Raw genomic sequence first — 24138 nt, 5'->3', positions numbered from 1 at the left:
GCTGAACGATCAGCAATATTTCCACCATAATATTTCAGAAAAAAATTGCTGGTTTTCCAGCAAACTTCTGTCAAAAAAGATTTGCTGGAAAACCAGCAAAATTTATTTTGCTGGAAGGATTGCTGGCTTTCCAGCTCGGCAAAATTTTGCTGGTTTCCAGCAATAAAAAATCAGTGTGTAGACTATACACAGCAAAAAATTAATTTTGATATCACATCAATGTGGATGCACTTCAATCGTATCAAAAATATGGTGCAATATTACTTGCCAAAAAGAACAAAATTATCATTAATACAGTGCATGAGCTGGCGTTACGCTGCTTTTACTGCATTTGTTTATTTTTGTGGCCATAAAAATTACATGAGATTTTCGACATGAGTGAAGTGCATCCTCTTGGAAGTAATATTAAAATTTATTTATTGCTGTGTACATGCACTTCCACCAACAATCAATACGAAACTAACGATTTTAAATTGGTTCACTACTTGACTAGCCTATTGGTCCCAAGCAAATCGATTAACATTCCCCATTCTAGTATAAATTCCAGTACTACACTATGTTTGTTTTGATTCGCTATGAAAGTTTGACAGACAAAATGAGGGGTTCGTGGATTTTCATATGTTTCGAGGGGTGAATCGATTAGCTTGGGACCGAAGAGAGTACCAGAGCTGAACCAAAAAGTTGAGCACGTTATTTTGGGACCTTCTAGTCTTAGAGTTACCTCTATGCTTCCACTTCGAATTTTCAATCACAAACATCTCGGAAATTAATGTCCCAAATTGCTACTTCATATATGCTGCAGAACAGCAAACGTGGAGTAAAGGCCCAAGCGCAATGACAGCGGAAGTGGAACAGCAACGGCAGCGGAAAAGCCCGATCTGAGTAAGCCAACTTGTCGGGTTGAAAACTTGTTGGAACCAAATCGACTTCGGTTAGGCATCTTGATGTCATTTGTGACAACTGTCAAACTTTCCGTTTCCGTTCCGCTTCCGTACATTGCGTTTGGGCAACAAATTACCCCCTCCCCCCCTATCGTGACGTTTTTCCTATCCCTTATGCATTGCTTGTCACAAAATCTTAGACCCCTCCCTCCCCCCTTAGAGCGTAACATAATATATGCATCAACCCTTAACAGTTTCATTGTGGTTACGTGTCGTGGAAGCTGATATTTGTGCATTTGAAGTTTCGAAGTGGCTACGAGAATAAGGATCTCACAGCGAAACACCTTAAAACATCGTTGAAGTTTGTTCGTTATTTCGCGAGGCATCCTTCCTTTGACTGCTATTGCGGTATATCTGCGAACAGGAAAAACACGCAACCGTCTCCGAGGGGAGGAATGTCGGAAGTGTAAATGCTGTAAAGCAAGGGGCCCAGCAGACTGCCTTGCGGGACTCCTGCTAGGATGGAAAACGTGTCATAAAGACAACCTTTCAACGATACCTTAAACGACTTTCGCTGGAGGTAGTTACGGGTGATTTTAACCAGATGTAATGGGAAGTTGAAGTTACAAAGCTTGTACACAAGTCCGTCATGCCATGCCAGACACTGTCAAACGCCTTTTCAACGTCTAGTATGGCCATGGCTGTGAACTTGGATACAGCTTTGTTACTTCGGATGTTATTCATCACCCGTACTAGCTGGTGATTGGTGGAGTGCCGCTTTCTGAACCCAAACTATTCCGGAAGGAGAATGTTGTTTTCCTCGACAAACTTGAGCAAACGATTGAGAATGAGTTTCCCAAACAAACAGCGCTGAAAGGTGGCAGATTGGCCTGCAGCTTGGTGACAATGTTGGGTCCTTACCGGGTTTGCGGATTGGTACAATTTTTGCTACCTTCCAGATTCTTGGAAAGTAGTGCAGCTCCAAGCATCTGTTGAAGATAGTGGTCAAAAGAGACTGCACTTTTATGCTAAGTCTCTTCAAGATTAAGTTGAATATGCCGTCAAACTCGGGAGCCTGCATGTTCTTTGTGCATTTCAGCGTTGAGCAAATCTGCTGTACTGTAATCATATCCGCCGGAGGCACGACACAAGGGGATGTACGCATTGCGCAACCTGATCTTCGAGCGGACTTTGGATAGTCGAGTCAAGCAAATGCGATGTAGCGACATGCTCGCCGATGGCATTTGCTTTCTCCTGTGGGGTAATTAAGAGCCGATCGTCATCATTTTCGTCTCTGAGAAGTGGAACGGATTTGGGATGAGTTTTCAGGATCTTGACTACCTTCCAGAATGGGCTGGAGCGGCCGTCCGGATTATGGACAACACGCTCGAAACTTTCATTTCTAAGTGAGTCCATTCTTTCAAGATGGCCGATTCTAGAGGCCTACAGACTTCCCTCGAATTGTAGAGAATATCGAATGGGGGAGGATTGATATTACTTTCCAACCAAGGATATGGAATGAACTAGAGTGGTAGAGGAAACATCGGTCGGAGCTCAGGAAAGTGATATCTAACACTACAACGCCAGGAAAATAGGAGTTACCAGTTTTCAACAATAATTGCTTTTAAGCCTATATTTATTTCCTACTCATATAAATATGTTATTTTCTAAATAATTGTTTGACAGAGATTCTTTGAGTTCTAGATTTACTTGTCATCGGCTAATATAAGACGGCTAAGATAATGTTGTCACGCATCACGATTTTCAAATGTTCTCAAAAGAATTTCACTGACTACACTTTAAAAATTATTAATAGCTTGAATAGGCAAATTTTTAAAGAGAGAAATTGAATCAAAAAATATCGACTTAAAAGGTGCAGTTGTAGCAGCCATAAAATTCAGCTTCACATCTCATGTCATACAAATAGATATGTGTGTGTGCAGTATTGTTTCCTAACTTTTTTTTAAAGCTTTCCTTTTCCAACTTTATTTTTTTATCATTTTGATTTCTGTCATAAGGTTTCAAAGTCCATCTTATAAGTATATAGGTGAATGCGTTGCTAGGGAAAATCACTATCAAAAATATGAATCATGCGTTGTCTTAGTCTTGTAATCATCAACCGGATGTCGAATACTGAGTTTGTTTGATTTGCATCAGACGAAGAGGAATGTGTAATTAAAATATTATTTTCTTCAATACAAAACAACACTAAGTCTTCTCCGGAGGAATGGAGTTATCAAAAAACAATAAAAAAAGGTACGATAGAACTATTCCGAAGCTCGATTAAGTCAAGTTGTGATTGTAAATAGTATACTATAAAACGACGTGCACAGTCCGTTTGGTTCGAAGGGGGAAAAATGGGACAGAAAAAACTAGACCCGCCCTTCTGAGGCAAGAGATGGATGGCGCGGAATCGGAATTGGTGATGGAGGGCCGGAAGAATTGCGGCTGTCCATGTGTCCACCTTCGGTTGGTGCTGAGGTGGACATTTCGACGGGTCCTCCCCGACCCAGGGTACGACTGCGTACTAATCGGCCTCGGTCGTTCTCCTGAAAACGCTCCATTATTTTCGCTACTATCATCGATGGTGGGATGTGCGGATTTCCTGTGAAAGGGTAACGAGTCCTAGATTAGCGACTGGGGCAGTGTTTGCGGGCTGTGTAGTTAACGCCGATGATGCCAGACAAACGACAAGGATGCGAACATTCAAATAAAATAAAAAAACTAATGGCAATGGACAATGGTAAAACATTGAGCTGAAAACGTGCATGACAAAAAATACAAGTGACGATGAAGTAGGACAAATGACGGCTTGGGTGATAAAAGGTAAAGAAGTATTGCCATTTCCCCTAGGTGAATATCAAATGCGAAGACAAAGGTTCAATAAGCCGATGGAAATGGTTTCTGCGCTTTTTGGCTATCAGATGCCACTGCTGTTGTTTGCGGTGGTATCTATCGGAAACTACGCATAATCTGTTTTCCGTTATACGTTCACAGAGGTGCCCCGTACTGTCCAAAACATACATGGTACCTCTATAAAAATTGATAGTTTTGTACCTTATTCCAAAATATTAGACCCGTTTTTTTTTGTCATTAAAGAGACAATTTCCATGTTTAAGCGGTTAATTTTTTTTTTTGCAAAAATGCCTTTTTTCAAAAATTTAAAACTTTTGAACTATTGGTCCGATTTTAAAGTTCAAAATATCAAATGAAAAGTAATAGGGCTTAAAAAGCATCTTTTGTGCAGAATATGTAAAAAATAGGGACTTCGGATGTTAATCGAAATACATATATACACTCAAAAAATAAATCACCTTTCCGATGGAAAATATCCATTAGAATTTCACATAACTTTGATGTGATCTCATAATTGAGAATCGCACCACGATATCACATGAACCTTATGTGTCCAATGAAGTTTATGTGATTTATCACATAGAATTCATGTGATCATATGAATGTTATGTGTATTTCAGATAAAAATCATTAATTTTGTTATTGGAAAAATATCAAGTGCGTTCCCAATGGAAACTATATGAAAACTTTTTTCAGTGTAGGGGTACCAGACAACATTTTCTGCGCCACGTACTCTATTCTGAAGTCTGCGAGAGCGAAATCACAAATCGAGGGTCATCAAAATATATGGCATGTTGAGCTCGAGAGCAGCGATGCCAGACAACATTTTCAGAAAAGTCTGGAAGTCTCCTGTGTTAATAACGTATGCCAGATGTTTTCCAGACAAATTATTGGGAGACTTCCAGACTTTTCGAAAAAAGTACTGGCAACCCTGCTCGAGAGAGATAATTTTCTCTCTCAAATTTGATTTTTAGGATCTATGGCGACTGGTAGGAAAGCGGGTAAAAGATGTATGGAAAAAATGAAACTTATTTAGCATTAATTTCCGGGAAAATTTGAACGACACAGTCCATGAATGATTTCATAAGGATGTCGTCAACTTTTTTTGACCTGAATATGCATCAAAAGCGTATTATTTATATTTTTTTCCAAATTTCTATATGGAGCTGTTTTAATTACTTTCCGAGATATGGCGCTTTTTCCTTGGTAGTCATTGTTTGAAATCAGTAGAGGAGAAAAGAGAAGATCAATAAGGTCTAGGAACAGTGGAAATTCACGGCAAAAAAAGCCAAATTTAGCGGTCGAGAAATGTGAAAAGCTTAAAACTTGCGGCCATATTTAAACTTTCAAAAATTATGATAATGATAATTTTTTTCTTCATTTAAACAACAACTTACCAAGAAAGATAACAACATAGTCTTAAATTTGAGAGTTGCTTCGAGTTTTTTGCCTAAATCGCATGATTTTCCAAACTGTCCCAAATTATGATTCCATTACAAAGTTCTAGTTGTGAAAGATTTTTAAACTGCTCGACTATGTCAAGTATTACTTATGTGATCTAATACCAGCAGGGCTGGTAGTGCTTATGCGATATAACAGTAGTGACTTTAGTGACTATAAATACGAAAATAGTGACCAAATAGTGATTTTGAAATAATAAATAAGTAACCAATGTCACTATTTATATGGTGACTCAGAAATTCAAATACGTTATACATGATGACTAGAAAATAGCAATTTGAAAATTTCCGGATTTTCTGGAGGTTTGTAAATTTTACTGGTTGTGAAATATACATTTAAACTAATGTATAAACCAATGAAACCATTAGGTTAAATGGGGCTAAATGGATCATTACTAAAACAGCAGTATTTTTCGTAGATTCTGCTTTCGAAATATTAAAAAATTTGTATATATCTAGGTAAGTTAACTTTGATAATTTGCTATTCCCCTTTTTTTAACTTGTTGAGCAAAAATAATATTGCATTATTGAAATTCTCTGCAGAACAATCTACAAAATTTGAAGTTTTTATGTTTCTTCCAGGAATATCCTGAAGGTTCATTCCAAAATCCATTTTAAATTTACTTGAATTCTCCTTAGAACTCTCATGCAATTAACCTCAGAAATATCTTAAATTTCTTCTCTGAATGCTCTTGGACCCTGCATTTCTTCTTCTCTTTAGGAACATGGGATCCATCTCCGAAATCGCACCATAATTCCATTACAACTATCCGCTGAGTTTGGAAACCTTTTTGAGGCTCTTAAAAAAATATAAGAACTTATTTTAAATATTTATTAGAATTTGGACCAAGAATCCTCATCCAATCGTCATAGAATTCTTTTCAGAACTCTCTTTAAAATGCACCTGGAATTCATCCAAACCTTTTTTCAGCTAAAAGTTTTACGTATTAATCATTTAATATTAAAAGTGATGCTCGTATGTGTCAGACTCTGGATCGATTTGTTCACCTCCGCTTAAGTCTTAAACCAATTTTTTACTGATGGTTAAACCTGGTTTAATGTTTAAGCGGAGATGAACAAATCGGCCCTCAGAGCACGTAAATTTACATTACACTTTCATAGTGTGTAGTTTGATATTCTTCTCTGAAATATTTTGGTGCCATCCCTAGAATTTCTTTGAATTTTTCTTCAAAATTTTTAGATAATTCTTTAAGGACTTCTGAAAATCTAGCACGGAGGATTCCTATGTAATTTTGGAATGAGAAGATCTGAGCAAAATTCAAACATTATTCAAACATGAAGTCTTAAGAAATTGTTGAAGGAATTTGGCTGGATTTTTATGGAGAAGAAGGGATGTTCTAAATTTCTCAGGTAATTCAAGAAGATTTAAAAAGGAGTTGTGAAGAAACCTGCAAGGAAAATTTCTACGTGATTGTGAAGAGAATTGTAAGGAAATTGAGCGGAAAATTACAGATGAATTTGAAGGAGACTTCCACGAGAATTATTATGAGACTTTAGCAATAAACATAATTTAAAGAGCGTTATGGGTATAATTTCAAAGGAATAGTACAGAAGATTCCTAAGAGAATTCCAATAGAATTGATTCCAAAAATTAGCTGTTAATTCGAAGGGAACTCCTAAAAATGCTTAAAGGATTTCTGCTAAGAGTTCTAACTAAAATAAAAAGAAAATTTCAATCAAATTCTTATTTTTTTCCTTTGGTTTGTTTTTTTCGTCGATCTTGTTTTCCGTGCTGAGCACCAATGCTACCGACATGCCAGGAAGGCAGCTCCCACACCTGGACCCTACCTATCGACCCATCAACTCATGAACCGGGGACCAACGGCTTTACTTCCCATCCGAAGGAAGGCGTGATCAGAGATGTTATGCCTCAGAACATCCCGGCGGCGCCGACTGGGATTGAACCCAGGCCTGCTGGGGTGAGAGGTAATCACGCTTAACACTACACAACCGGCGTCGTTGAATCATATTCTTAGGAAACTATCAAATAAAATTCAAAGTAAATATTAAGTTTCAGGGTCTTTGGAGAGTTTTTTGCTTAGTTTACGAAAAATTCCATTATTATTCAGAACATACGGTCAAGTTAATTCTGGAATGTATATCATGGGAATTGTGAATAAAGTTGCATGGTTATTTTGATGTCGAATTGAAAACAAAAAAAAAATCCCCAAAAAGGTTGAGTTCAGTTTCGGTTTTTACAAATATTTTTCTTTCATAGTTCAGCACCTTCAATATGTTCTTTTAAAGTTCATGCACTTTACATCGGAAATTGGAATAGGACGAAAATTCAGTTTGAAATATTGCTGAGTGATTAAATCCTTTAAAAAAATAAGGCGAGATTCTGGTGGAAATTATGCAACAATAAGGGTAAATCATTCTTTTGGTAAAGACTCCTTCTATTTTATTCGTTTATTCTGAAATTCTGACGTGACAATTTGTTCGTACGGCAAGGTATATTTAGTTTTCCTGGTTCTTTCATCGAATGCCCGAGTATTCCCCGGTTTTCCCGGTTACTTTTCAAATTTTCGGTTATTTCCAAGGTTTCCCGAGTCGCTGGCCACCCTGATCAAGCGATCGATAGCGGCTATTGTTTGGTGTGCTTTGTTCATCATCTGAAGTTTGCTCGGTCGATCATGTTATTGTCGATCTTGGAAGCAAACATTTCGCGATAGTAAAGAGCACGAATTGCGTCTATTTCGCCAGTGGAAGCGCTACCCGAGCAAAATTTTACACTGTTGAATCAAACGGAATTGGTGAGCATCTATGCTTCTCACGTTGAAAGACTTCAGTTCAAATCTCACCCCGGGCAAGTCACGAATGACATAAAATGTGTTAAACAAAACAAATAAACAATAATCGTTAGTACAACGACAGACGAACTTAAATTAAATTGTAAACAAGACGTTAACAGCAGAACTGCAAGTTAAGTTGCTCTCATTTAAAAAGTCTTGACTGCATAATGACAGCACAATATGATATCAGACTAATGTCGCGACAATTGAAATCAAAATGAGTTTTCATTATGATAGGAGATTGCCATATTTGTGAAACCACTGGAAGTGAACCCCGTTCTAATGGAAGAAATAAGATATTTGATAGCGGAGGATAAGGTGGTTTTCGTGTTGAACTTTTTTACTATAGTTTTAAGATTTATAGTATTTAGGGATTTGTATAGTGAAAAAGAAAACTCAACTCTGTAAAGTTCATTCAGTTGAGCCAGATTAAATAAAGTAATTAAAGAAACAGTTACGCTAATAGTTTGATACAACTTTCGTTTAGAGTTTGTAACCTGTGCACCAGTACCACCAGGTGACCAATGTTGCCTGATGAATTCGTCATGAAAATCGACAAATTTTGAGGTGTCGCACGACTTGGTCCTATGAAAATTATAAATGCTTTCCAGGGTTCCCGGAACCTGTTCCTAAGCCACCGGATGGCTCATATTGTCCTAGACATGTTGACATGGCCTATGATGAACTCTTCATGAAATTCTGCAAAATTTGAGGTACCACACGACTTGGTTTTATAGATGTGATAAATTGTCCACATTTGGTGCCTTCGGAACCTGTTCTAGAGTCATAGGCTAGCTTTATTCCCCTGAAAAGTACACATGAGCAGTGGGGTACATTATGATTGCAAGTTAAAACATATACAGGCATGACCAAATTTTGAGATGTCGCACGAATTGCTTCTATGAAAATTATAAGTTGGCCAAATTTCCGAAGTTCCCGGAATCTGTTTCGAGACCACCGGATGGCTAATATTGTTTTGGACATGTTGACATGGCTTCTGATAAATTCTTCATTAAATTCTGAAAATTTTGAGGTGTGTATGAAAATATAAATTGGCTACCTTTGCAGGGTTTTCGGAACCTGTTCTAAAACCATCGGGTGGCCAATGTTACTTCGGACATATTGGCATAACCTCTGGTGACTTTTTCATGAAATTCTGCGAATTTTGAGCTGTCGCACGAATTGATTCAATAAAAATTATAAAATGACCACCTTTCTGGGGTTCCCGGAACCTGTTCCAAGACTAACTGATGGCCATTGTTGCCCGGACATGTTGACATGGCCTCTGATGAACTATACTTGAAATTCTACGAATTTTGAGGTGCCGCACGACTTGAATGAAAATGATAAACTGCACACTGATCAACATCTACGGTGCCTCCGGGACCACCGGATAGTCTATTTTTCCCTGGACAGTACACATGGGGGTGTGGTGTACATTCTGATTGTAAGTTACTCAGCTCCGTACAAAAATAGCCAAGCATTGATCATTTCGACATCGATTCTGAGTGGTCAATTCCAGCCAATCCTAGATGTGTGGCCAGTTTCTCTAAATTTAAGCCCTAACGATTAGTTTAGGTGCAATGAATTTGAAATGTGGTAATAAAATGCCTCCGAAATCCTTACACCTTAAACGTTACTTTTTTTTTTGAACACCGCGTTCTTTGATTTATTCTGGATTATTCTTAAAAAAAAAGCATTAAAACATTGGGTATTTTTTGTTTGATCTAACAGAAAATAGCTCCCTTATCAAAAATAATATTCGCATATCAATGCTTAATTCTATCAAAACATCAACGTAATTTTAAGATCAAGAATGGTTATTTGAGCAACCATTCTTTCAGTGGGTAAGGTGGGGCAAGATGGGTCGGCTAGTACATTTATTAATTTAATTGTTTGTCAAAATCAACAGGTTCAATGCAACCCCAATAATGGTTTGCTTAACCAAACCAGCATTTGGGCTACATTGAGCCTATAAAAAAAAATCAAGTTGATGACTCATCTTGCCCCACCTAACCCTACATATAAACACCTTCCTACCCATAAACGCATGACAGTCCCGTTAGAATAGCCCAATCAAGCAGAGATGTGACCGTAATGCTTTCATGGGCAGCTTATAGGCAAACATAGTTAGAACAAACGAGCTGCAAACATCAACTAGAAAACAGAAATAAAGCAAACATGCAAAATTGCGCCTAAATAAATAAGTATAGCATGCAAAATAAAAACTGCAAACTTTACCAACAAAGCAATGAAGTACATATACCAGAAACATCAGAAAGTAGTACACCTCATAAAATATTGGCATGCATCCAGTGTAAACATTTCGACGCGATCCTTTACCATGATAACTAGAAGAGTGAGAACGTGGGTGTGAGAGTGTCTGTGTGTGTAGATTTTAAGTGGAGTTGTGATTTTGGTATTATTAGCAACATCCTCGATGGTCCTACATTCTAGCTTTACATCGGTCGCTGTTGAAAGCGCTGAAGAATGTGCAACTTTTCGTAATCAGCTGGAATTGTTGATGGTCAGTTAAGTGAAATGAACGGAACCCGAAAGTATATAAATGCGATTCAAAATGGATGAAAAGAGAAAAGAAACAACACTGGTTAGATTTACCTTTGGATATGGATGTGGTGCTTGTGATGTTGTGAACCTTTAACCCTTAGTCCGAATTATAGTTACACCATTGAGGTGATTGATCCACGCGGATTGGAAAAAAAGATTACTCACCGACTAATCCACGGTATCCGAGGACGCTATTCTCATGAATGTGCATTGACAGTTGCTGTTGACGGAGGAAAGCTTCCGTGTCCACCCCGCGCACCTGGGATGGTTTGAGGAATCTGTAAGAAGGCAACACATTAGGCATTGAATCGTGCGGGAACGCAAGCGGCAGCTACCTTTTCGGAATTTTCGACAGAACATCCGTACTATGCGGTGCCGGGCCAAAACCAAGATTCAGTAGTATCCGTTCCGGGTCCGGTTTGCGAGCATTCAGTAGACTTTCTACGCTAGAGCATCGACTAGAATCGGATTGCAATGAGCTTTCCTTCATTAGCATTGCGCTCCGGCGTCGAGGAGATTCGGAGAGGGAAATTTCCTGCTGAATGCTCATTTTGCTGGACGTCCTAGGGATGGGACTAACGGGCACGGATCGGGCCAGAATGTTACTGCTGCTATTGTTGATACTGGAGCTGGTGTTCAATGATGACGGATTTGGGCAACTATTGTTGCACTCACTAATAACGAAGTTGTCGTCATCGTTCATTTCGCTAAAACTTCGACCGATATCCAGCAAATTGTAGCGCTTGATGTTGGCGCTTGGATTCTCACTAGAGCTCCGCCCGATTTTACCTATACCCATTCGATGGAAGGCTGTCGGTGGGTTCAAATAAGTATCATATACCTGAGTCGGCATTTCCAGATTTTCCTTTTCTTCGTCCTCACTGGCATCCGGTAGGTCTTCGTCCTTGGGAAATGATTCATCAAAAGAGAACTCGTAGATGTCAGCGGTGCTGAGCTTTCCACTTGCCTGCAAACGACTATTCTATAGAACTAATTTACGAATAAGACCGAACACTTACCTCAGATTGCTGTTGCTTCAATTCGCTTCTGCCCTCCACCACGACGGAATCGACTCCGCCTTCTTCCTCTTCCTTCACAATGATCGATTCTTCCGACTTGGATTCTGCTGCCTGATGAACTTTCTGTACGAGATTATCCTTGCTCGCACCGAGCATGTTACGTATGTCGATCTTCTTAGCTTTAATCAGGTTGTACTTTGCCTTGTTCATGCTCAGCCTGTCATAGAACTCGTTGATCTTGATCTTTCCGATCGATGCCAGCGAAGTGCCCTTGCGAGATTCGTCCTCCGTTGGTAGATCCACCGACTCCTGTTCCACCGCCATGTGAGCTTCCTTCTCCTGTAAATTCGTGTTACTGCGGCTGAACTTTTCCAGTAACGACTTTTTCGAGAGCAAGCTCTTTATGGACATGGCAGAGCCAGCGTCGCTTCGATGCTCGACTTGTGGACTTGCGGAGGGTAAAAACTCCTCGTCGGAGGTAGAAACGGGAGCATCGATTCTAAGTACATCTTCATTGCTTTCTCGGTCCAACTCGGAACCCGAATCACCGGACTCGGTCAGTCCGGTCGATTCAACCACATAAGTGTGACTGCCATGTTGTCCTGCTAACTCCGCAGAGGATGGTCCTGGTTCGGCACTGGGTCCGGCACCGGCCGGGCCAGGGATCTGTATCGAGTCGACCCATTTCTGGACCGATGCCGGACTCTTTTTACGCATCTCATCGACGATATCGTTGAGCCAGTACCGGACACGGGATCGAACTGTAAATCACAACAAAGTACATATTTAGACCCAGAAATCAAGGAACAATGATGTATAAACTAGATTGAGAGGGTAACCAGAGAAAGTCGTACTCAGATCCGGGTGGACGACCATTTTACGCCGTTGGCGTTTCTTTTCCAGAGATTTGAAGTATTTGATGAGGTTTTCCACCTCGATCCTTTCGACCACTATATGCTCGATGAGCATGGTTCTTCGGTAGGAGTAGAACACTTAGAAGCGAACGAATACAAAAAATAAACAAATCAGCGGTGCTTCAAACTGTAATTCGTGTCGATCAAGGGAACTGAACAGATCAAAATCTAGATTGAAACTGATGCATCAGTAGACGGAGTGGAAGGAACCAAGAGGAGATAGGTTCATTGCATTCATTCACAGAGTGACTATACAAATAAATATTTTTTTTTTCATTCCTAGTAGGTAGTGCTGCTATATAGACATGTGATTAACTGATAAGAGGGGAGTGTGAAAACAATGATAAACAAAATATTTGTTCAGGACTTATTTTTGACGGAAAAGATGCAGTGCAGACTTTCCGGTTTGAACGCGAACTATTCAGCAACCATGTAATTCATTTCGAAGCACGATAATTAAATATTGAAAGCGTACTATGGAACATCTTAAGCTACAATTTACTTTGTTACATTCAAACCCAGTTTTTTTAGATTGCAAAAAGGTCGTGTCATTGTGAAATGATTTGAATTTCCGGACATAGCACCAAAGTGAATTGCAGCATAACGATCATACTTATCGCCAGAAAACATCATACTTATCGTTATGGTATGGTAATTTTGTATTAGAGTAGCTATGAAAGTAGCTGCCATCGATCTGGAGCTTTTCCAAACTAGATGATATACTTCAAGGGCCCTGCTCATCGCGGACATATGACAGGGCAGAATTGATTGCACCGCAAACTTGGAGCAAGTTAACATCAACGACCAACTCCAAGCGCTGCGTAACAACGTTATGTTGAGATTGCCACTTCGTCGCACAAACTACGAAATAAAAGGTGCTATAGGTGGGCTGCAGCGATTGTGCAATAGAGTCTATTTGATATTTGATTTCATACTGCCACGACATGCTGTCTGGCCACCGACAAACCGACATGACTTATGTCTTAAAATCGTAAACGGTCGTTCTAAATGTACTGTCAAAACCATAGGATTTTTCTATCTAGATAAAAATAATTTGTTCAGAATAGATCAGACACGAACCAATTCATAACTTTGCATGCAGGTTCATGGCTTAACTAAATAGTTCCCGCGAACACGGAGCCAGATGTCAGTAGTGTGCTTTGTTTAGAAATTTTATTGTTTTTGTTATGTGCATTTATGTCGGTTTGTTTCGTGGTCTGGCTATGTGAACCGTGAATTATTGTGTATCAGTTAAGTTTTTTTTATTTGTGGCCTTCATTTTTAATTTTAAGTTATCTATAATTGGGGCTACAAGTACCCTTGGAACTCTTCTTTGAATTCTCTAAAAATGATAACAGGAATAGCCTTGAAACTCTCCTAAGTATTCGATTTGATTTTTTTTTATTTTGCGAGACAGAAGGGGGTCTTATGAAGGCAAGATCTCAAATCTAAAGGCCACATTTCAGAAGGTGAGTGAAACATGGTTATCACGTCAAACTATAATGTCTAAAATGAACCACATGCCCCAACAAACCCGTAGAACGGCTCCCATACGCTCTCCATGCTGAATCGTGAGTCCCACCTTTTTCCATATCATTGCTCCTTGATACTCTCCTTAGTATTCGTTTGAAATTTATTCAAAACTTCATTTGAAATTTCATTAGAATTCCTTTAGAATTAAACTCAAAATGTTCATAGAATGCGTTACAGAATTAACTTTGAATTATCCTTATTTTCTTGGCATTCTACACACAAGTAAAATGGAGTTCTCTTTACAAATTTCTTGGAGTTCTTTTTGGAGATTTCCTTTGAACCCTACTAAGAATTCCCTTGGGATTCTACTCAGAACTACACTGGAACTCTCCTGATGGTTCACCTGAAATTTGGAGTTCAACAGAACTAATTTGAAAGGAATTTCACTTCATGCTTTCCTAAAAATTCTTCCCTTGGAATTATCCTCTGAATTCCTTTGAAGTAATCCCTAGAGTTCTTTGGAAATTCACATAAAATTCATTCATTTTAGTTCATAAGCTGTACAAGTTTAGCAATACTTGTTTTCGTCCAGGGTTTCAAAAAATTGGCCAAGTTTAAATTTTGTAGAAATTAACAATTCAAGTATCACAATTGATGTGCCTGTGCTGTTACTGTTAATAAATCCATAACAATATAAAATGTTTTGAAAATCTTGAGAAGGTTTATTGTTTATTTGGTTCTATATCAACAGACTGGGTTTAGTCCTAATGATGGATTAAGCACAGACAAACAGACATAACACATTGAATATTTCTCACTGTAAAACATCGTCGCTAAAACATTACCGCCATCTGTTGAGTACACTGTGGTGGGTAGTACGCTGAACAGATGGCGGTAGTGTGCAAACGTCAAACGCAAGGGAATTGACTATGCGCGCCACAGGTGGTGGTACTACCAACTACGATACTTTTATATTGTTCGTTAAATGCTTGTTCGATGAACTACTTGCGATTGTTATGTCTGTTTGTCTGTGGATTAAGCAATACTAGGAAATACAATATAGTCGAGAAGTAACAACAAGCAATAATAACAAGGCCGTGAAGTCCAACTTAAGTCTGCTTGATGATTTTAATCAGCCTGGGCTTAGCTGGTCACCCTCAGGCCAGGGTTATGCGTTTCCAGATCCGATTGCATCTTCAACTATTCCTGCCAGCCGCTTGCTTGTTGATGGCACGGCTTTTCGTGGACTGAGCCAGATAAATTTCCGGTCTCGTTTTCTTGACTTGGTTTTTGTTAGCGAAAGTGCACTTCTTCCCACCCTGCTTTGGATATATCTATCGCGAACGGATCTTAAATTCGTTTTGATGAAACCATGACTGCCACTCGGCTCAATTTCCGGAAGACCGATTTCCGTTTGCTGAGGCGTTCCTTGTCCCGGATCAACTTGAACGTGTTGAATGACCTTGATATCGATACAGCAGCCGCTCGCTATAATAGCCATTTGCGCGACTGTGTTTGTGCTTCAGTGCCGAAGTGCCTACCTCCAAGAAAACCGCCTTGGTCTAACGCTACTCTCCACAACCTGAAACGAGTGCGATCTAGAGCTCTCCGTGCTCTCACTAATCGACGATGTACCCTTACCAAGCGAAATTTGTCAATTGCCAGCAATGATTATCGCCACTACAACAAGCTTTTTTACAAGAGGTAGGGGAAAAGTTGGCTTCGGCAATACCTTAACCTATTATCGTCAGGAGGGTAAACAAAGTCCTAGAGCACTCAAATTTGGCCAATAGTTGCTCTGAAACACAATGTATCCACATGCCAAAATTGAGCTCTCAAGGACGTTTTTACCCCCTGACGTTAAACTTTTCCCCTAGGGGAAATGACGGCTTCGGCATGACAGACTGTTTTCGGCAACACAAATTGAAACACTATTTTCACTGGATTTTCTTACGAAAACACTTCGCTGAATGCATGCAAACGATTCTTTATGCTTTCAGCTTCAATTTGACTATATTTTTACCACTGAGAAAAAGCAATCTAGCAAGGTTTTCTTGAAATGCAACACACGCACTACAAATTGTAGCTGATTTCGAGTTGCCGATAATAGAACAGCAGATTTACATGCAGTTCAAATGGAACGGTTGCCGAAGAAAAACTGATTGCCGACAATACTCGCTCTCACTAGAGCTTTGTAAAAGCGTTTCAAAACAGTTTTTGACAATTCTTTCGACTGAAATTGTTAGAGCAGCTGGCAGCAAAAGATTGTAAACAAACCAATACTGCATATGTGTGCGTTCCTTAGAGAAAAAGGCTATCGAAAGAAGGTCGCTGCTTAGGTTGCCGAGAATACGTAAATTCCCCTATGTAATTCGTAATCAAAATAATCTGCAATGCCACCCCAAGGGATTCTGGGTAAACTGGGCTGCCGTCAAAAATGTTTCTGGAAATGACGTACTATTGCCAACTGAGGACAAATGCAGCCTATTTGCTAGGCACTTCTTAAACGTCTTCTCGAATGACTCCCCATCGCAAGCAGAAATTTAGCGAGCCGTCCGTGATGTGCCAATCGACGTCGTAAACATGGATGTTTTTGCCGTAGATGTACAAATGGTTCTCTCTGTGATGAGTAAAACCTAATCATCATTTTCACCAGGTCCGAGTGTTATTACATCTGCTGCCCTAAAAAAATGCTCCGATATCTTAGCTGCTCCGTTGTCCTTGCTCTTCAACCTGTCACTTCGTCAACAGAAATTTCCCGCACTATGGAAACGCTCTACACGGTAAGAAAAAAGTACCCAACGGCCAGTTCACTTTTACCTACTTTTGACTAGTTTGTCTCCTTTTCAGTGCTAACATTTGAAAACGGCACAAAAGCCATTTGTAAACAAATGGTTTGTGGGCCCTTTACTCGCTACCCGAAGAACGCCCACGCAAACCAACAGCATCGTCAGGAAGGGGAAAATTTCCCCTACCCGATGTTGCTGTTGTGTCGCGTGGGTGTACTTCAAGTAGTGAGTAAAGGGCCCACAAACCATTTGTTTACAAATGGCTTTTGTACCGTTTTCAAATGTTAGCACTGTTTTCTCCTTCTAATGTTGTCAAAAACGGAGGAGCAAAACCACTCAACAGGGGTAGTAAAGTGTGGGAACCCAACGTTGAGTATAATCATATTTACCTACTGTTGGGTACAAATAACATACTTTTGGTTAAAAAGCCAGTGGAAAATTCCTTTTGAACTGCACACAAGTAAATGAAAATTACTTTGACCCGCTTTACCTACTTTTGGGTTCCTGCACTATAGTGCCGAGATGAGTGAAAAGAACTTAATTTTGGGTACTTTTTTCTAACCGTGTACTATGTTCCCTGTTTTCAAGAAAGGTGACAAACGCAATGTGGAAAACTACCGTGGGATTACCTCGCTAGGGGTTGAATCTAAGTTGTTTGAGTCGCTGATAAATGAGAGATTGTTTGCTTCCTGCAAGCATTACATAAGTACATGTCAACATGGTTTCTTTCCTGGCCGCTCCGTGGAAACTAATCTCGTCAGCTTTACGTCATTCTGTATGGAAAATGTATGCAAGAAACTTCAAGTGGATGCCATCTACACTGATCTTAAAGCTGCGTTTGATAGAGTTGTGCACGACGTTCTGCTATCAAAGCTATCAAAGCTTTCCTTCTGCAGCTGGCTTAGATCGTACCTCGTGCAACGTGAAGTTACTGTATGCAGTGGAAACTACTCATCGTACTGTTTCTCGAACAGATCAGAAGTTCCACAGGGTAGCACTTTGGGACCACTGCTCTTCTCTTTATTTGTGAACGATCTAACGTTTATTCTACTACGTGGAGGTAAATTGTTTTTTGTCGATGACTTGAAGATTTATCTAGTCGTTCGAGGCTATGCCGACTGTTTAGAACTACAAAACCTTCTTGAAATTTTTAATGATTGGTGTGAACGTAATTTTATGATCCTGTGCGTCTCAAAGTGCTGCGTAATTAGTTTCCGTCGAACTAGGACTGCCGTTTTGTTTGATTATAACGTTGCTGGGACTGCAGTTCAACGTGTCGATCACGTTAAAGACCTCGGTGTCATGTTGGATGAAAAGCTCACATACACTCGCCACTTCTCAACCACGATCGACAAAGCTAATCGTCAGCTTGGATTCATGTTCAAGATATCTAAGGAATTTCGTGATCCTCTGTGTTTTAAAGCCCTTTACTGTTCATTGGCACGCTCCTTCTTGAATTCGCGGGTGTTGTCTGGAATCCCTACCAAGCAGTATGGAGTGGACGATTCGAAGCTGTTCAACGCAAATTCGTCAGATACGCACTGCGCTATCTTCCATGGAGTGTCCCGCTGAATTTACCACCGTATGCTGACCGCTGTCGTTTACTGGGTTTGGATACTCTTGCTAAGCGACGAAACATATCGCAGGTCGTCTTCGTTGCTAAAGTTTTGCTCGTAGAATATGATGTTCCTGAGTTACTGACCAACATTAATCTGTATGCTCCTGCCCGAACACTCCGTCCGAGAACCTTGCTACATGAAGTAGTACATGCAACCACCTATGCTGCAAACAGTTCCTTTGTCGCCATGATTTATCAATTCAACGAAGCCTATTTGACCTATTTGACTTTGACATCAATGTCTCCAGATTTCGTCATCGTTTGCTGTCGGCCAATTTTTAATTTTTAATGAGTGACTATATTTAGATTTAAGTGTTTCATTGAGACTATCAAGTCAGATGGACTCTAATAATAATAAATAAATAAATAATTCTTAAAAATATATCACGGAATCTCTGACGCAGTGTCTCGTGTGCCAAGTGAAAATCAAATAAGGATGCAACATTATTGAAAACCCTTTGTAGCCCATTGATAGCATTGTTACGGAGTGCTCGTGGTTGAACGTTAACGTCAATTTGTTGTAGAATAGAAGGACAATCAATTCTGCCCTGTAGAATGTCTGCCACAAACAGGGCCCTTGTCGTATTTCTTCGACTCCACAAAGGATCCAGGTGAATTAACTGGCACCGACTTTCGTAGCTTGGAAGGCGATGAGGATCCCTCCAAGGCAATCGTCGAAAGGGCAAACCAGATAAATCGTCGTTGAATAGACTCTACTCTTTGCACACTGTTTTGGTAATTGGTATTCCATACAGGACAGCAGTATTCTAACACCGACCAGATGTCCGTGAAACTTTTAGCTATCCTGAAAATGAAGCCGAGCGTTCTGGATGCCTTGTCGATCACGTACGAGCTATGCTGGCTGTATGAGAGTTGACAATCTAAGATGACTCCCAGATCCTTAATGTGATTCACACGATGTACGTCAACGCCTTCTGGGATATAACTGAATGTAATTGGATGTTTCTTCCGTGAGAACGTGATTACTGAACATTTTGTTGGATTTACAAGGTCGTGGAGAAGGTCGTGACAGTCGTGGACCGTCGAGGACGAAATTGACGTCGTTGAAATACACAAGAAATATCAACGGGCTGAGGTGGCTACCTTGCGGAATACCCGAATGTGGCAGGGAACGAAGGAGATCGGCAGTCGTCGATTGCAGCTTCCAACTGACGATCAGATAGATAGGATGCGAACCATCGAGGAGACTGCCGTTTATAACGAGCCTATCCAGTTTGGCGATCGCTATAGGATGGTTCAACTTGTCGAAGGCGGCTGATAGGTCAGTGTAGATGACATCTGTTTGCATTTGGTCTGTCATACTCTCCGTAATGTACGAGGTGGGACACAGAAGGTTGGAAGTAGTCGACCGCCTATCTATGAAACCATGCTGGTCTTCGCTCAAGTGCTGCTTGAAGTGAGAGACTAATGGTTCCATAACGACCAACTGGCTGCTGGAGAAACGTGCTCGGCAGGTAGGTTCTCATCCGAGAATACACTCGCAAACTTGGTTGAGAACAGGCGGCAAATGTCCTGAGGGGATGAAGCTTCTTCGCCGTTCAGTACCATAGTCGATGGAAGGCCAGATTCGTTTCGTTGCTCATTCACATAATTCCAAAAAGTTTTCGGGTGAGATCGAAGCTTCCGTTGAACATCTCGTTGATGGCGACTGGTTCGTTGATACGCATGATTGATCCTCGCATAATGGTTCTTGAGTTGTAGGGTGTGGTACTTGGTGTATTTTCTTAGCGCGGCTCTTTTGGAAGACTTTAACATATGGAGTTCACTTGTTTGGCAAGGATGATGATTACCTTGTTTAGGAACTTTTTTCGGAACGTGTCGCTCAATGACGTAAGCCAACATATGCGAGAGCGTTTGGGCAGCTGCACTGATATCGGCAGGGGGGTGGAATGACCTCAGGAATTTGGATGCCTTCACTTCAAGTGCAATAACTAAAGGAGGATGGTGAGGAACAGTCTTTATCAACGGAGACACAGCCATAGACAAATGCGGAGCAGTATCATGAGCGGTGACGAAGCTACGATTGTTCTCATTAACCACGTGGTTGATTTGCTTCCGAGTGGCGATACTGTAATGATCCAAAAGGCTTACAGCTCCAGAGTGAAATGTAGAACGGTCGTGGTCCGGATATAGGAATCAACTGTAAGATGATCGCCAAGAAATTGCCGGTAGATTGAAGTCGCCAATGATTATCATCTCGTCAGCAGCTGTAGTCATCTCCATTAAAGTTCGAATAGCCTGACTGTGGGATTCAATTAGCGTAGAGTCGCGAGTTCGATCCGGAGGAAAGTAAACTACACACAAAAACAAAGTGCGGTCAGCGAGCTTAATGGCAATCTAAACTTGACCGTTATGAGAACACCTTCACCAGTAGATTGTTGTGCGGATTCCGATCGCATCGAAAAAACTCGTATTCGAAACCAAACACTTGACTTGACAATGTGCGAGTATCGAGCCAAGTCTCAGTGAGAGCGATGACGTCGAAACAACGATCCGAAAGCGCTAAGCGATAATCATCGATGTTGGAATTCATCCCACCAGCGTTCTGGTAATACATGCAGATCGCCTGACTGTGAGGATAAGTAGCCTGGCGGGGGCTGCATTGCGATCTAGAATTGGCAGCGACATCAGGCAGGGGATGTTCCAAGATAGATCTTGAATTATTCTCGCCTGATTGGGAGATTCGGAAGACCCCCTCTCCGATTTCCAATCGCAGGGCCGGGCCGACTCCGATGAGCGATGTCAGCGGGGAGCACGACTGCGTCGGAAGGACTGAGGGCTTCCAAAATACTGTCCACGGTGCGTCCCAGGGTCCAAGATGAAGAAGATGGAACCGACTGATGTGGAGTTGATTCCATGTTCCCATGACGTGCGATTCCTTCGTTAGGAGATTCCTGTGCTCTGAAAATCAAACCGACTTCAGGCAGCGAATGATTAATGTTGAATTTATACTTGCCTGGTATAGCAAGTTGGAAGACCCCCCACCCACATCTAAACCCAGGGCCGGGATGGCTGTTTCTTGGCGTACTTCGATTTATTCCATTCTAATTTTGAAGAATTGCCTGATGCTTGATACAAGAATTTCAAAATTCCCTGAGAATCTCAGGTTTCCCAGAAAAAAAAAAATCACTGAAGAGTCTCGGTTTTCCAGGTTTTCCTGATTTTTATAAGGGTTCAATTTTTTTTGACTAAGTTTTCGGATTTCGAGACTTTACGGTAGAGTAAGAACATCTTACGGTACGGATTCCCACGGAATCTAACAACCTACTGATTGCGTTCTCATATCGAATTATGATGATAAACGTGGGAGAAACATTTTCCGTATTGGTATGATATTCGGATACATAGTGCTTTGGTCCTTACGTACCTATCCAAAAACGTAATAAAAATACATACATATAAATAATATATCATGTATTGTCTCAGCTTCAATTAGTGATCGATAAACCATGCAACTTATAGAGTGGATCATCAAAGAAAGCAAGCTAGGAATGAATAAAAGAAAAACAGACGACAGTGATAGGATTTGGAAAATAGTGAACTATCAATAAACATCAATAAAACAATATTTGTTGAAACATCAGAGGATGCCTTAAGCACAGACAAACAGACGTAACTCTTTAAATAAATTTTCTTTTAAAACATCAACACGGAACTCACTAACGACATCTAGCGAGCTATTTGCGGAAAAAGCTTGCTTGCCAAGTCTCAAACAATGTTGCATACACGTTCGATAGATTGTACCGAAACGTCAAAGTGATCCGATGCCAGCGCTGTGGTGGGGGAATTCGTGAAACTAACAATATTTAAATTGAACATTGAATGCGTGTACGACGATTGGGGAGAGAGAGTTACGTCTGTGACTTAAATGCAATGAAGAAAAAAAGAAATATATAAACAGCAAACATCTATTCGATCGCCATATGCTGATCACATGTAAGGCAAGTGTGCAAAACAGAGATGATATGAAGAAAAGTTCCTCTGCAGAGATGTGGAAGGCAGATTCAGTAGAACACAGAGATGGCAAAGGGAAGAAGGGTAATCAAATAAAACAAATCAACTTGTTGTCATAACACACCGATCACGAGGGAAAGTGCTCTTGGTAATTCACAACAAGTTTGTTTTTTTTTTCGGAGGCTGTACACCACATCGAAATAAAGATTGACTCGTGAGAAAAAAATAACAGATGGAAAGCTAGAACGAACCATTAGCCGAACCGGAGCCGTTTCCAGCAGTCCCGCTGGGTGGTTGTTGCGTAGTTTCGCATTCGGCTTCGGCTGTATCACGGTTCTCCCGATCCTGTTCATCCGATTGCATTGCTTTTCGCGAAGAGTCAAAAAATACGTTGGGAAAAAAATAATATGAAATATAATCTCAATCTATATGGGAAAGACATCTATTTGGAGTAGGTCTCGTCCAGATGGAGTGAACAAGTTCATAAGGAAAAACACTACAGGGATTCGTATTACAACCAAGCCTTGATCCGAGACGGAGAAGCGCTATATGAAATGAGATAAACTGAAATGCGATAGTCATTGTCTCTCCTCGCACGTTCTGCCCTGTTCTGCCGACAGATATTAATTGTATGAGTTTTTTTTTTACTGCGCCAATGGCCTCCAAAATCTTGTTGAGCATTGGAAGCTGTGAAGTGGACACCTATAGTACACAGGCCGTGCTATAGATAGCTACGTAATGCCCTCTCTCAATACGTTCAAGGTTGAGGGAAGCTATAGCGGAGCAAAACAAGATCGGCCCCATACTTGATTGACCCGAAAGGTGATTAAATTGGACTTAATCGAACGGTAATCAATTACCTTGTTTTCTTCGATGATCGTAGAGGATTTTGGCAGAAGCAGCTAACTTTTCTTGAATATTTTTATTCTTCTACTCGATCCCTCGTCGCCAAGCGAAAACAATACTGATTTTGCACAAACGAAAATCCACACGCCTGCCAGCAAGCACTTAACAGCGAATTTTTATTCCGATTGCTTCTGCCACATTTAGCTGCACAATCTGAACCGAAAATAGGCAAAATTTAGCACAAAATTGATGAATACACAAGAAAACATGAAAAAGCGATTAAAATCTCCCGTGTCTGTTTTGATTGTGTCACTTCACTGCACTGCGGAACGAATGGAATGGATGCACCTCGGGATGCATTTTTCTTTCTCGCACAAAAAATGAAGACAAAAACAACCAAGGAAACTCGGCAAACTCGCGATCGATGCGTCAATTGCATGCCCATGTGGCCGTTCTTCTGTCAAAGGTTGCCAGCTGCCAGCTTGTCGATGCTGCACCGAAAAAAGTTTTCATGTTCACTGATACAAAATCCAGCGGCAAAAATACTATATTAGATATTAAATTAAATACCCCCCTAAATTAAGGCTTTGTTCCATTCGGTAAATTTTCACTTATATTTGACACTTCGAAAATAAATTAAGATGTTCGAAAATCCCTCTGTTGTTGATCGGCCAGTTTTCGAGAAAGCGTCTGTCAAAATTGATTCCTTGTCTGTCAGAAATAAGTCTGCTGGAATAGCAGGTTTATTTGAAAATTTTCCATCTGTCAAATTTAAGTAAAAAATCACCAAATGGAACACAGCCTAAATACCCACACCAATAGATTTTTGCAGAAAACAATTTCATTTAATGTTAATGTTATGTCTATCAAAATAACTCTAGATATAGCTGAATTTTTTTTTTATATATCTTTATTAAGGAGACTTT

At 40.3% G+C, this 24138-nt stretch overlaps 1 protein-coding gene across 4 annotated transcripts; it reads right to left on the bottom strand.

Annotated features, from left to right (window-relative positions):
* Positions 1 to 2479: 2479 nt before the first annotated feature.
* On the bottom strand, positions 2480 to 23548 carry olf186-M (Ki-ras-induced actin-interacting protein-IP3R-interacting domain olf186-M). Of its 4 annotated transcripts, none has more exons than XM_065231717.1 (5): positions 23227 to 23548; positions 11598 to 12358; positions 10914 to 11545; positions 10744 to 10856; positions 2480 to 3486 (listed from the first exon to the last, which is right to left on the bottom strand). In XM_065231717.1, the coding sequence occupies exons 2-5, from the start codon at positions 12312 to 12314 to the stop codon at positions 3254 to 3256; spliced, it is 1695 nt and encodes a 564-aa protein (XP_065087789.1). In that variant the 5' UTR covers positions 12315 to 12358; positions 23227 to 23548; the 3' UTR covers positions 2480 to 3253. The 4 variants fall into 4 exon arrangements, with proteins under 4 accessions (XP_065087789.1, XP_065087788.1, XP_065087787.1 ...); XM_065231716.1 differs by lacking the exon at positions 23227 to 23548 and adding an exon at positions 22618 to 22969; XM_065231715.1 differs by lacking the exon at positions 23227 to 23548 and adding an exon at positions 12452 to 12782.
* Between the last annotated feature and the right edge of the window lie 590 nt (positions 23549 to 24138).

This window comes from Ochlerotatus camptorhynchus, unplaced genomic scaffold (assembly GCF_037179485.1).
Source record: "Ochlerotatus camptorhynchus isolate MF236.1 unplaced genomic scaffold, CSIRO-AGI_Acam_v1.1 ptg000361l, whole genome shotgun sequence".
NCBI lineage: Eukaryota > Metazoa > Arthropoda > Insecta > Diptera > Culicidae > Ochlerotatus > Ochlerotatus camptorhynchus.
The sequence above is the reverse complement of the archived record's forward strand: the minus strand, read 5'-3'. Positions and strand labels throughout refer to the sequence as shown.